Below are 14,244 nucleotides of genomic sequence, written 5' to 3'. Positions count from 1 at the left end.
CCCCCCCATGAAGATGTGTCCCCCCATGAAGATGGGGGGGACTCCTCTTCATGGGGGGACTCCTTTTCATGGGGGACTCCTCTTCATGGGGGGACTCATCTTCATGGGGGGACTCATCTTCATGGGAGACTCATCTTCATGGGGGGATTCATCTTCATGGGGGGATTCATCTTCATGGGGGGGGATTCATCTTCATGGGGGGGGGGACTCATCTTCATGGGGGGACTCATCTTGCCGCTACACCGGCAGTCTGGGAGCTCCAGCGTGTGCCAGAGGTGCAATGTCTGACAATGGGAGGAGACCCATCAACATATAATAAAATATGTTGTTTTTATTATTCATATATTATTACTATTATTATTAATAATAATAATAATAATAATAATTGTATATTATAAATAATAGTAATAATAAATGAATAATAAAAAACAATATATTATAATATAAAATGAAAAATAATAATAAAAAACAATAATATGCATGTTATAAATATTATTTTTATTATAAGATTATATATTAATAGTAGTTATTATTATTTTTTTATTATTATTATTATAAATAATAACAGCTACTATTATATAATGGTGTAATAAAATAATATTTACAACATGCATATTATTTGTAGGATTCTTTCTCATTTTGTACTATAAATGATATACTCTATGTGGTTTTTATTATAACATTTACTATTATTTCTATATATTTTGTTTTCATTATAATATTATATTATTATCTTTAAGATGACAATGCCTTGTATTATTATTGTTATTATTATTGTTATTATTATTATATTATTATTATTATTATTGTTATATTATATTATTATTATTATATTATTATTATTATATTAATTATTATTATTATATTATTATTATTATTATATTATTATATTATTATTATTATATTATTATATTATTATTATATTATTATTATATTATTATTTTTATATTATATTATATTATTATTATTATATTATTATTATTATTATATTATTATTATTATTATATTATTATATAATTATTATTATTTTAGTATTATTATATTATTATTATTATTATATTATTATATTATTATTATATTATATTATTATTATTTTTATTATATTATTATTATATTATTATTATTATTATTATTATTATATTATTATTATTATTATTATTATTATATTATTATTATTATATTATTATTATTATAATATTATTATTATATTATTATTATTATATTATTATTATATTATTATTATGATATGACCCCAGTAGAAGTAGCTGTGTTTAATGCAGACAGTTATCAGTAGATCATTTATTCCCCGAGTGACCGATGAAGAAGTGGGAGGCGGCACCTGATTGGTTGCTGCGGGGAGCGGATGTTCCCCCATATTCCATCGTGGAGGAGATCGGCGGAGCTGACATCAGCACTTTTCTGTAATTTTGACCTGAAGACGGAAGTGAAATAAGCGCAGAGATTCGGCGTCATTTCTCATCACTTTTATTTACAGCGGAGATCCGTCGTTATGGGCGGAGCCGTCTGTACACATTCATTTATAAATACAATGAAACGTACAACGAGGGGGGAGGGGATTGTCTGTACAGGGAGAAGATGGCGGAAGAGCGTGAATTGGCGTGGATGGCGTCCAGTTGCGGGGAGGACGCCCCGCTGTATAATGGGGTGAGATTGGCCCATCCGTGTTTGTGGTGTTGGGAAGGATGTCTCTGTGGCAGAGGAGCTGACGCTCTACAATGACCTGGATGGGGGGTGTTGTTGCGCCTGGTAATGGCGGCGTTTGGCGAGGGAATATCCGGCAGTCCGCGGTGCTCCCGGCTCTCATACAGAAACGTCTTTGTTGGCGATCAGGCGAGGGAAGCTGAGGGTTTGGAAGACATTATAGCAGCGTAACCTCTGCACCGCCCCGGGGCCCTTCTCTGTACATTACTTCTGGATCCGTCACCCGGGACCAATTCACGCTCGCCGCCATCACGCTCCGCGCAGCTACACGGCCGCAGCACATTTCAAGGGCATTTCCGCCTCTCTCACCGACACACCAGGGAATATTCCTTCCATGTAGTATGAAGCCGGCTCTCCAGAAGTCGCCGTTTAACCCCGAACACCGAGCGCCGATGTTGGCTTCCCATAAAACAAGGACAATGATTAGAGGGCAGAGGTCACCATGAATGGTGGAGGTGCAGCTGAGGAACTGCCAAGCCGGTGAAATGTCACTTTTGGGGGCGAACGTTCATGTTTGGCGCGGTTGAGATTTAGTGCAATTTTCACAATAACGATAGATAAGATTACGGGTTGTGTCCGCTCACAAGAAACACGAAGGTAGCATGGTGGGGTCGGGGGGTCCAAGGGGGGGGTATAGCATGGGGGGGTCCAAGGGGGGGTATAGCATGGTGGGGTCGGGGGGTCCAAGGGGGGGTATAGCATGGGGGGGTCCAAGGGGGGGTATAGCATGGTGGGGTCGGGAGGGTCCAAGGGGGGGTATAGCATGGTGGGGTCGGGGGGTCCAAGGGGGGGGTATAGCATGGGGGGGTCCAAGGGGGGGTATAGCATGGTGGGGTCGGGGGGGTCCAAGGGGGGGTATAGCATGAAGGGGTCCAAGGGGGGGTATAGCATGGTGGGGTCAGGGGGTCCAAGGGGGGGGTATAGCATGGGGGGGTCCAAGGGGGGGTATAGCATGGTGGGGTCGGGGGTTCCAAGGGGGGGAAATAGCATGGTGGGGTCAGGGGGTCCAAGGGGGGGTATAGCATGGTGGGGTCGGGGGGGTCCAAGGGTTACCAAGAATGGTGACACAACACATCGATACATTCACAGAATGACACCATCTCCAATGACATCTCCAGAGGCTCCTCCAGTGCCGGGCTCGGCTCCTCGGCCGGCTCCACACACGGAACGGCGTCACGCATGTCCATGGAGCTCTAGGTAATGCCGCCAGTCAGCCGTACTCAGTTGGGTAAGGTGTCCAGGCCCAGCGAGGCCGCGTGCTGCTTGGCTCTCAGCCTCAAGTTCTCAATACTGGTGGTCTTGCTGTTGAGGTTGGGAAGGGCCCCAGAGCTCTGCAGGATGGGGGAGGACCAGACCTGCTGGGCATGAGACAAGGACTGGTAGTAGGACTGGCAGTGCAGAGAGCTGAGAGGCGCCATGCTGACATTCATCCCTAGGTAGGGCATGGTGGGAGGACTGGCCATGTCGAAGGAAGAGTAATGGACCAAGTTATTGGTGGCGGCCATGTGCTGGCGGAACTGTTCCTGCAGGCGGAAGAGGCTGAGAGGAGACGAGGAGTACGAGTGAGTCGGAGGGAGGCCGCTGCTGGAGGAGGCCGCCATCGAGGAGCTGACCGGAGACTCTGCAACACAAACAAGACGGAATTTAGAGATCGCAGGATGAAGGTGACACAACAAACATTCTGTGAGGGCCAAGGACAGCCAAACCAACTGCATACCAAGGGCCCATTTCCTATAAACCTTCCGCTTCCTTCTTCCACATGAATCATTCTAAACCTCCCCGACCAGCAATATCCATGAAAATGGCCCCATCTGCTTTTCTCTTCAGGACGGCACCATCTTTGTTCAGGCATCATCCAGGGTCACATTGACTTCCTGGACTGAAATGCCGGCTCAAAGATGTAAACCCGGCTGTCTGCTGCAACCTGTATGATCCAGATGTCCCCACCCACTCACTCTGTGACCTGCCATTGTGACAATCCATCACAGTCTCCTCCCACAGATCAGTCCCCACCCTCTTCCTCTGTGATCTGCAAGTGTAACAATCCATCACAGTCTCCTCCCACAGATCAGTCCCCACCCACTCACTCTGTGACCTGCCAGTGTGAAAATCCATCAAAGTCTCCTCCCACAGATCAGTCCCCACCCACTCACTCTGTGACCTGCCAGTGTAACAATCCATCACAGCCTCCTCCTACAGATCAGTCCCCACCCACTCACTCTGTGACCTGCCAGTGTAACAATCCATCACAGTCTCCTCCCACAGATCAGTCCCCGCCCTCTCTGTGACCTGCCAGTGTAGCAATCCATCACAGTCTCATCCCACAGATCAGTCCCCACCCACTCACTCTGTGACCTGCCAGTGTGAAAATTCATCTCAGACTCCTCTCACAGATCAGTCCCCACCCACTCACTCTGTGACCTGCCAGTGTAACAATCCATCACAGTCTCCTCCCACAGATCAGTCCCCACCCTCTCTGTGACCTGCCAGTGTAACAATCCATCACAGTCTCCTCCCTCAGTTCAGTCCCCACCCACTCACTCTGTGACCTGCCAGTGCAACAATCCATCACAGTCTCCTCCCACAGATCAGTCCAAACCCACTCACTCTGTGACCTGCCAGTGTGAAAATCCATCTCAGACTCCTCCCACAGATCAGTCCCCACCCACTCACTCTGTGACCTGCCAGTGTAACAATCCATCACAGTCTCCTCCCACAGATCAGTCCCTGCCCTCTCTGTGACCTGCCAGTGTAACAATCCATCACAGTCTCCTCCCACAGATCAGTCCCCACTCACTCTGTGACCTGCCAGTGTAACAATCCATCACAGTCTCCGCCCACAGATCAGTCCCCACCCACTCACTCTGTGACCTGCCAGTGTAACAATCCATCACAGTCTCCGCCCACAGATCAGTCCCCACCCACTCACTCTGTGACCTGCCAGTGTGAAAATCCATCTCAGACTCCTCCCACAGATCAGTCCCCACCCACTCACTCTGTGACCTGCCAGTGTAACAATCCATCACAGTCTCCTCCCACAGATCAGTCCCCACCCTCTCTGTGACCTGCCAGTGTAACAATCCATCACAGTCTCCTCCCAAAGATCAGTCCCCACCCACTCACTCTGTGACCTGCCAGTGTAACAATCCATCACAGTCTCCGCCCACAGATCAGTCCCCACCCTCTCTGTGACCTGCCAGTGTAACAATCCATCACACTCTCCTCCCACAGATCAGTCCCCACCCACTCACTCTGTGACCTGCCAGTGTGACAATCCATCACAGTCTCCTCCCACAGATCAGTCCCCACCCTCTCTGTGACCTGCCAGTGTAACAATCCATCACAGTCTCCTCCCTCAGTCAGTCCCCACCCACTCACTCTGTGACCTGCCAGTGTAACAATCCATCACAGTCTCCGCCCACAGATCAGTCCAAACCCACTCACTCTGTGACCTGCCAGTGTAACAATTCATCACAGTCTCCGCCCACAGATCAGTCCCCACCCTCTCTGTGACCTGCCAGTGTATTAATCCATCACAGTCTCCTCCCACAGATCAGTCCCCACCCACTCACTCTGTGACCTGCCAGTGTAACAATCCATCACAGTCTCCGCCCACAGATCAGTCCCCACCCTCTCTGTGACCTGCCAGTGTAACAATCCATCACACTCTCCTCCCACAGATCAGTCCCCACCCACTCACTCTGTGACCTGCCAGTGTAACAATTCATCACAGTCTCCGCCCACAGATCAGTCCCCACCCTCTCTGTGACCTGCCAGTGTAACAATCCATCACAGTCTCCTCCCTCAGTCAGTCCCCACCCACTCACTCTGTGACCTGCCAGTGTAACAATCCATCACAGTCTCCGCCCACAGATCAGTCCCCACCCACTCACTCTGTGACCTGCCAGTGTAACAATCCATCACAGTCTCCTCCCACAGATCAGTCCCCACCCTCTCTGTGACCTGCCAGTGTAACAATCCATCACAGTCTCCTCCCACAGATCAGTCCCCACCCACTCACTCTGTGACCTGCCAGTGTTACAATCCATCACAGTCTCCTCCCACAGATCAGTCCCCACCCTCTCTGTGACCTGCCAGTGTAACAATCCATCAAGTCTCCGCCCACAGATCAGTCCCCACCCACTCACTCTGTGACCTGCCAGTACCCAGCATGGACCCTGGGGAGGGGGGGGGGGGGGAATGAGGGGCCCCAGATGTGAGTTGGGGGTGGAGACACATCATTCTTCATATTTACAGATTCATCTCCATATCCATCCAGATGGAACCCCATGTGACCCGGTATCAGTCAGTCTAATATGGCGCCCCCTGTCAGGGTGGTAAATGAAAGCCTCCACATACATCAAGTGGCCCCATCAGGCTTCCCTGTGTACCGTGGGGCCCCACACGGAGCTCCGGCTGACCTGTTTTGGGACTTGCTCTCTTATAGTTGGGGATTTTGGAGTCGGAGGTCAGAGGTTTCTCCTCCTTGGTGTCTTCTGGCGGACATTTGGGCTCCTCCTCCTTGTCGGTCTGATCCTCAGCTGCTGATTCGCTGGCCGATTGCTCTGACAAGGTGAGGTTCAGCTCCGCGCTGGGCTCGGTCACAGAGGTGTGTGGTTTGGTGGAGTCGTGGCTGGGAGTCGTCGGCTCTGCGGGGGCGGGGTCTGTCTTGCTGTCACTGACCTCGGAGTCCTTGTGTTTCTGAAGTTGTTCTTTCTGGAGACTTCGCTGCTTCTTGCGGAACTTGGCTCTTCGGTTCTTAAACCAAACCTGGAAGTGAAGCACCGCCTATGAGGAGCTTGCATCATCGTATCAACCCATGACCCCGCCCCTGAAGAACGTACTTGTATTCTGGCCTCCCATGACCCCACCCCTGAAGTCGGTACTTGTATTCTGGCCTCCCATGACTCCACCCCTGAAGAACGTACTTGTATTCTGGCCTCCCATGACTCCACCCCTGAAGAACGTACTTGTATTCTGGCCTCCCATGACTCCACCCCTGAAGTAGGTATTTATTCTGGCCTCATATGATCCCACCCCTGAGGTAGATACTTGTACTCTGGCCTTCCATGACTACATCCCTGAGGTAGGTATCTGTATTCCTGTCCCCTATGACCCCACCCTTGAGTTAGGTCCCTGTACTCTGGCCTGCCATGACTCCACCCCTGAGGGAGGTATCTGTATTCTGGCTTCTTTAACCCCCACCCGAGGTAGATACCTGTACTCTGGCCTCCCATTACACCACCCCTAAAGTAGGTACCTCTACTCTGCCTCCCAGGACCCAACCCCTGAGGTAGATACCTGTAGTCTGGCCTCATATGACCCCACCCCTAATGTACATACCTGTACCTGGGATTCCTATGACCCCACCCCTGAGCAAGGTTCCAGTACACTAGCTTCCCATGACCACATCTCTATTGTAGATACCTGGACTGTAACCTATCATGACCTCCCCCCTCAGGTAGTACATGCACCTGGGCCTTCCATGACCCCACCCCTGAGGCAGGTCCCTGTACTCTGGCCTCCCCCTGAGGTAGGTTCCTGTACTCTGGCCTCCCCTTGAGGTAGGTCCCAGTACTCTGGCCTCCCATGAACCCACCCCTGAGGTATGTACTTGTACTCTGGCCTCCCATGACCCCACCCCTGAGGTAGGTATCTATATTCTGGCCTCCCATGGCCCCACCCCTGAGATAGGTATCTGTACTCTGGCCTCCCATGACCCACCCCTGAGGTAGGTCCCTGTACTCTGGCCTCCCCCTGAGGTTGGTTCCTGTACACTGGCCTCCCATGACCCCACCCCTGAGGTAGGTCCCTGTACTCTGGCCTCCCATGACTCCCCCCCTGAGGTAGGTCCCTGTACTCTGGCCTCCCATGACCCCACCCCTGAGTTAGGTCCCTGTACTCCGGCCTCCCATGACCCCACCCCTGAGGTAGGTCCCTGTACTCCGGCCTCCCATGACCCCACCCCTGAGGTAGGTCCCTGTACTCCGGCCTCCCATGACCCCACCCCTGAGGTAGGTCCCTGTACTCTGGCCTCCCCCTGAGGTATGTACCTGCACTCTGGCCTCCGGGAGGTTAGTGCACATTGCCAGCCGCTCCCTCATCACCACGTCTGGGTAGTGCGTCTTCTGAAACGTCTTCTCTAGCGCCTCCAGCTGCTGCGCGGTGAACGCGGTGCGACTCCTTCGCTGTTTGCGGTGCTGAGAGCCGTAGCGAGCTTCCAAGATGATGTCTTGAAATGTACAGCCGTTGGAAGATAAAATAGGGCCAATTTAATTACAGGAAGTGGGCGGAGCCACACAGCGCCAAATATTCGCATCCTTCCTGTCTCCTCCCCTCCGTCTATAGACCAATCACAGGACCGCATGGGCGGGACTTACACCTACATGGCGGCAACTGGAAGGATCATTGGACAGATCAGTGCTGATGGGAGGAGACTGCCTTTCAGCTGAGATGACAGCACTGACAACCAATCAGCTGTAAGAGTCCTCCCCTCACTCCTCAGGACAGAAAGCTTCCGCCGGGGCTGAGTCTCCCGCTCTAAAATTCTCTCTAAAGACGGAAGTGTCACCCACAGCAGCCAATCAGATATCGAATATTGGGGGATGGGGAGGAATCCTATTGGCTGTCCCCGGGAGACCGCCATCTGCATTCCTCACCGTCTCGCAAAATATTGGCGGTAAAACGTGACCTGCGCTATTCTGAATCCACCGATCTACCCCTCCCACCAAAAACGGATCGATCTGCTCCTCCCACCAAAAACCGATCTGCCCATCCCACCAAAAACTGATCGATCTGCTCCTCCCACCAAAAACTGATCGATCTGCTCCTCCCACCAAAAACTGATTGATCTGCTCCTCCCACCAAAAACCAATCGATCTGGCCCTCCCACCAAAAACTGATCGATCTGCTCCTCCCACCAAAAACTGATTGATCTGCTCCTCCCACAAAAAAAGATCCATCTGCCCCTCCCACCAAAAACCGATCCATCAACCCCTCCCACCGAAAACCGATTGATCTGCCCATCCCACCGAAAACGATCAATCTGCCCCTCCCACTGAAAACCGATCGATCTGCCCCTCCCACCGAAAACGATCAATCTGCCCCTCCCACTGAAAACCGATCGATCTGCCCCTCCCACCGAAAATCGATCGATCTGCCCCTCCCAGTGGAAGCCGATCGATCTGCTCCTCCCACAAAAAAACTGATCCATCCGCCCCTCCCACCGAAAACTGGCGCTCACATAATCCTTACCAGCCAGTCTCTCGGCCAGGGTGAGGGCGTGCACCGAGGGGCGGTAATCCGGGGCGTGCTGGGCGTGCTGCGCTGCTTGTTGGTGCAGGTTGTACATGGCGCTCAGCGAGTTGACGGCGTGCAGCGAATATCCGTTCACTCCGTAATGCTGCATGGTGGGCGGGCCTGCCGGGACAAAACACATCGAACGTTAACAAAGGATCGACTTAGGATAGTCTCATCATTATCCTCACACTCCTCTCCTCCATTCCCCCCTCCTCTCCTCTCCTCTCTTCTCCTCTCCTCTCCTCTCCTCCATTCCCCCCTCCTCTCCTCTCCTCCCTTCTCCTCTCCTCTCCTCCCTTCTCCTCTCCTCTCCTCTCCTCCCTTCTCCTCTCCTCCCTTCTCCTCTCCTCTCCTCTCCTCCCTTCTCCTCTCCTCTCCTCCCTTCTCCTCTCCTCCATTCCTCCCCTCCTCTCCTCTCTTCTCCTCTCCTCCCTTCTCCTCTCCTCCATTTCCCCCCTCCTCTCCTCTCTTCTCCTCTCCTCTCCTCCCTTCTCCTCTCCTCTCCTCTCTTCTCCTCCCTTTCCCCCTCCTCTCTTCCATTCTCCTCTCCTCCCTTCCCCCCTCCTCTCTTCCATTCTCCTCTCCTCTCCTCCATTCCCCCCTCCTCTCCTCTCTTCTCCTCTCCTCCCTTCCCCCCTCCTCTCCTCCCTTCCCCCCATCCTCTCTCCCTTCCCCCCTCCTCTCTTCCTTCTCCTCTCTTCCCTTCTCCTCTCCTCCATTTCCTCTCTCCTCCATTCTCCTCTCCTCTCCTCCATTCTCCTCTCCTCCCTTCTCCTCTCTCTCCTCCCCCCCCTCCTCTTTTCCATTCTCCTCTCCTCCCTTCTCCTCTCCTCTCTCTTCCCTTCTCCTCTCCTCTCTCTCCTCTCTCCTCCCCCCTCTCCTCTCTCCTCTCCTCCCCCCTCTCCTCTCTCCTCTCCTCTCTCCTCTCCTCCCCCCTCTCCTCTCTCCTCTCCTCTCCTCCCTTCTCCTCTCCTCCCTTCTCCTCTCCTCCATTCCCCCCTCCTCTCCTCTCTTCTCCTCTCCTCTCCTCCCTTCTCCTCTCCTCTCCTCTCTTCTCCTCCCTTCCCCCCTCCTCTCTTCCATTCTCCTCTCCTCCCTTCCCCCCTCCTCTCTTCCATTCTCCTCTCCTCTCCTCCATTCCCCCCTCCTCTCCTCTCTTCTCCTCTCCTCCCTTCCCCCCTCCTCTCCTCCCTTCCCCCCATCCTCTCCTCCCTTCCCCCCTCCTCTCTTCCCTTCTCCTCTCTTCCCTTCTCCTCTCTTCCCTTCTCCTCTCCTCCATTCTCCTCTCCTCCATTCTCCTCTCCTCCATTCTCCTCTCCTCCATTCTCCTCTCTCCATTCTCCTCTCCTCTCCTCCATTCTCCTCTCTCCCTTCTCCTCTCCTCCCTCCCCCCCCTCCTCTTTTCCATTCTCCTCTCCTCCCTTCCCCCCTCCTCTCCTCCCTTCTCCTCTCCTCTCTCTTCCCTTCTCCTCTCCTCTCTCTCCTATCCCCCTCTCCTCTCTCCTCTTCCTCTCTCTCCCTCTCTCCTCCCTCTCTCCCTCTCTCTCTCCTCCTCTCCCCCCTCTCTCCCTCTCTCCCTCTCTCCTCTCCTCTCTCTCTCTCTGCCTCCTCTCTCCCCCTCCCTCTCTCCCCCTCTCTCCTCTCTCCCTCTCCTCTCTCTCTCCCCCTCTCCCCCTTCTCCTCTCTCCTCTCTCCCCCTCCCCCCCTCTCCTCTCTCTCCCTCTCTCCTCTCCCCCCTCTCCCCCTTCTCCTCTCTCCTCTCTCCCTCTCCCCCTCTCTCCCTCTCTCCTCTCCCTCCTCTCTCCTCTCTCCCCCCTCTCTCCCTCCTCTCTCCTCTCTCCCCCCTCTCTCCCTCCTCTCTCCTCTCTCCCCCCTCCTCCCTCCTCTCTCCTCTCCCTCTCTCCTCTCCCTCTCCTCTCCCTCTCTCCTCTCCCTCTCCTCTCTCCCCCCTCTCTCCCTCCTCTCTCCTCTCTCCCCCCTCTCTCCCTCCTCTCTCCTCTCTCCCCCCTCTCTCCCTCCTCTCTCCTCTCCCTCTCTCCTCTCCCTCTCCTCTCCCTCTCTCCTCTCCCTCTCCTCTCTCCCCCCTCTCTCCCTCCTCTCTCCTCTCTCCCCCTCTCTCCTCTCCCTCTCCTCTCTCCCCCCTCTCTCCCTCCTCTCTCCTCTCTCCCCCCTCTCTCCCTCCTCTCTCCTCTCTCCCCCCTCTCTCCCTCCTCTCTCCTCTCTCCCCCCTCTCTCCCTCCTCTCTCCTCTCTCCCCCCTCTCTCCTCTCCCTCTCTCCTCTCCCTCTCTCCTCTCTCTCCTCTCCCTCCTCTCTCTCCCTCCTCTCTCCTCTCCCTCTCCTCTCTCCCCCCTCTCTCCCTCCTCTCTCTCCCTCCTCTCTCCTCTCCCTCTCCTCTCTCCCCCCTCTCTCCCTCCTCTCTCCTCTCCTCTCCTCCCTCCTACTGGGACATCCTATCCTCCATGTGCGTTGCTCTCAGAGTTGTTTTCTCAGTGTGAAGAATCAATTAGAAAGCGATTCATTCCAGCAAATCGCCCCAAAAACGGGTTCAGTCGCTCTGATATCATCGAATATTCCATACAACAGAACATGGAAACTGACAACATGCCAACTCATTCCCCGATCGCCACCTGTGTACGCCATGACGTCGCCTGTGTCCACCATAGGTCACCTGTGTACGCCATGACGTCGCCTGTGTACGCCATAGGTCACCTGTGTACGCCATGACATAACCTGTGTACGCCATAGGTCACCTGTGTACGCCATGACATAACCTGTGTACGCCATGACATCGCCTGTGTCCGCCATGACATCACCTGTGTCCGCCATAGGTCACCTGTTTATGCCATGACATAACCTGTGTACGCCATGACATCGCCTGTGTCCGCCATAGGTCACCTGTGTACGCCATGACATAACCTGTGTACGCCATGACATAACCTGTGTACGCCATAGGTCACCTGTGTACGCCATGACATAACCTGTGTACGCCATGACATCGCCTGTGTCCGCCATGACATCACCTGTGTCCGCCATAGGTCACCTGTTTATGCCATGACATCACCTGTGTCCACCATAGGTCACCTGTGTACACCATGACATCACCTGTGTCCGTACAGTCTACAGGATGGTGACCCCGTACTGTCTATAGGATGGTGACCCCGTACTCTCTATAGGATGGTGACCCCATACTGTCTATAGGATGGTGACCCCGTACTGTCTATAGGATGGTGACCCCGTACTGTCTATAGGATGGTGACCCCGTACTGTATATAGGATGGTGACCCCGTACTGTATATAGGATGGTGACCTCGTACTCTCTATAGGATGGTGACCCCGTACAGTCTATAGGATGGTGACCCCGTACTGTATATAGGATGGTGACCCCGTACTGTCTATAGGATGGTGACCCCGTACTGTCTATAGGATGGTGACCCCGTACAGTCTATAGGATGGTGACCCCGTACAGTCTATAGGATGGTGACCCCGTACTCTCTATAGGATGGTGACCCCATACAGTCTATAGGATGGTGACCCCATACAGTCTATAGGATGGTGACCCCGTACAGTCTATAGGATGGTGACCCCGTACTGTATATAGGATGGTGACCTCGTACTCTCTATAGGATGGTGACCCCGTACTGTCTATAGGATGGTGACCCCATACTGTCTATAGGATGGTGACCCCGTACTGTCTATAGGATGGTGACCCCGTACTGTCTATAGGATGGTGACCTCGTACTCTCTATAGGATGGTGACCCCGTACTGTCTATAGGATGGTGACCTCGTACTCTCTATAGGATGGTGACCCCGTACTCTCTATAGGATGGTGACCCCATACAGTGTATAGGATGGTGACCCCGTACTGTATATATACACACTATAGGTGCACATATATCCTCCTGATCCCATCCACCCCCATAGAGGCCCCCAGCACAGGACCAGTAGGCAGGCAGGGGGTGGCAGGTGGAAGGTAGGTGACCTGTCAGTGGTAACCCAACACCTGACTGCTCCCCCCTCAGCGGCGGCCCACCTGCGGGTAAGTCAGACCACACACAGAATGTCGGCACACAAAGCCACAGTAATGTAATCCGGTACTCCTCCTCCTCCTGTAATCACAGCCGGGGGGGGGGGGGGGGACAATCGCGGGAGGAACAATCGTTGGGATTTCTCTCCAATTTTATAAAGTGTCTTTCCCTTCCAGCCGGGATGGTGTTGTCAGATCTCACTAATCCCGGAATCAGGTGCAACGCATTTCCCATTGTACACCAGGCCAGACGGCAGTCCCAGGCAGCTTCCAGAACTTTCCGGGGCGGCCTGCTGGAGCCCCTCCCTGTCTGGCCCTGACCAACACCTCTTCTGACTGACCGTTTCCAACTGACACCTCCCTGACCAACCCATGTGGGATCAACCCATCACGACTGACCTCTGTCCTACCAACCAACCCCGACTGACACCTCCCTGACCAACCCATCACGACTGACCTCTGTCCTACCGACCAACCCCGACTGACACCTCCCTGACCAACCCATGTGTGATCAACCCATCACGACTGACCTCTGTCCTACCGACCACTCCGACTGACACCTCCCTGACCAACCCATGTGTGATCAACCCATCACGACTGACCTCTGTCCTACCGACCACTCCGACTGACACCTCCCTGACCAACCCATGTGTGATCAACCCATCACGACTGACCTCTGTCCTACCGACCACTCCGACTGACACCTCCCTGACCAACCCATGTGTGATCAACCCATCACGACTGACCTCTGTCCTACCAACCAACCCCGACTGACACCTCCCTGACCAACCCATGTGGGATCAACCCATCACGACTGACCTCTGTCCTACCAACCAACCCCGACTGACACCTCCCTGACCAACCCATGTGGGATCAGCCCATCTCGACTGACCTCTGTCCTACCAACCAACCCCGACTGACACCTCCTGACCAACCCATCACGACTGACCTCTGTCCTACCGACCACTCCGACTGACACCTCCCTGACCAACCCATGTGTGATCAACCCATCACGACTGACCTCTGTCCTACCAACCAACCCCGACTGACACCTCCCTGACCAACCCATGTCTGATCAGCCCATCACGACTGACCTCTGTCCTACTGACCCACTCCGACTGACACCTCCCTGACCAACCCATGTGTGATCAACCCATCATGACTGACCTCTGTCCTACCGACCAACTCCGACTGACA

The 14,244-nt window shown here is 53.1% G+C and overlaps 1 protein-coding gene across 1 annotated transcript; it reads right to left on the bottom strand.

Annotated features, from left to right (window-relative positions):
* Window positions 1-2,599: 2,599 nt before the first annotated feature.
* Window positions 2,600-9,151, bottom strand: LOC149427134 (diencephalon/mesencephalon homeobox protein 1-like). The gene is made up of 4 exons (XM_089668226.1): window positions 8,977-9,151; window positions 7,776-7,954; window positions 6,144-6,492; window positions 2,600-3,343 (listed from the first exon to the last, which is right to left on the bottom strand). The coding sequence occupies exons 1-4, from the start codon at window positions 9,128-9,130 to the stop codon at window positions 2,943-2,945; spliced, it is 1,083 nt and encodes a 360-aa protein (XP_089524352.1). The 5' UTR covers window positions 9,131-9,151; the 3' UTR covers window positions 2,600-2,942.
* Window positions 9,152-14,244: the final 5,093 nt, after the last annotated feature.

Source organism: Staurois parvus, unplaced genomic scaffold, assembly GCF_062004578.1.
Source record: "Staurois parvus isolate SC_StPar_1 unplaced genomic scaffold, SC_StPar_1.0 ptg003984l, whole genome shotgun sequence".
Taxonomy (NCBI): domain Eukaryota; kingdom Metazoa; phylum Chordata; class Amphibia; order Anura; family Ranidae; genus Staurois; species Staurois parvus.
This window is presented reverse-complemented; position numbering and strand designations above follow the sequence as displayed.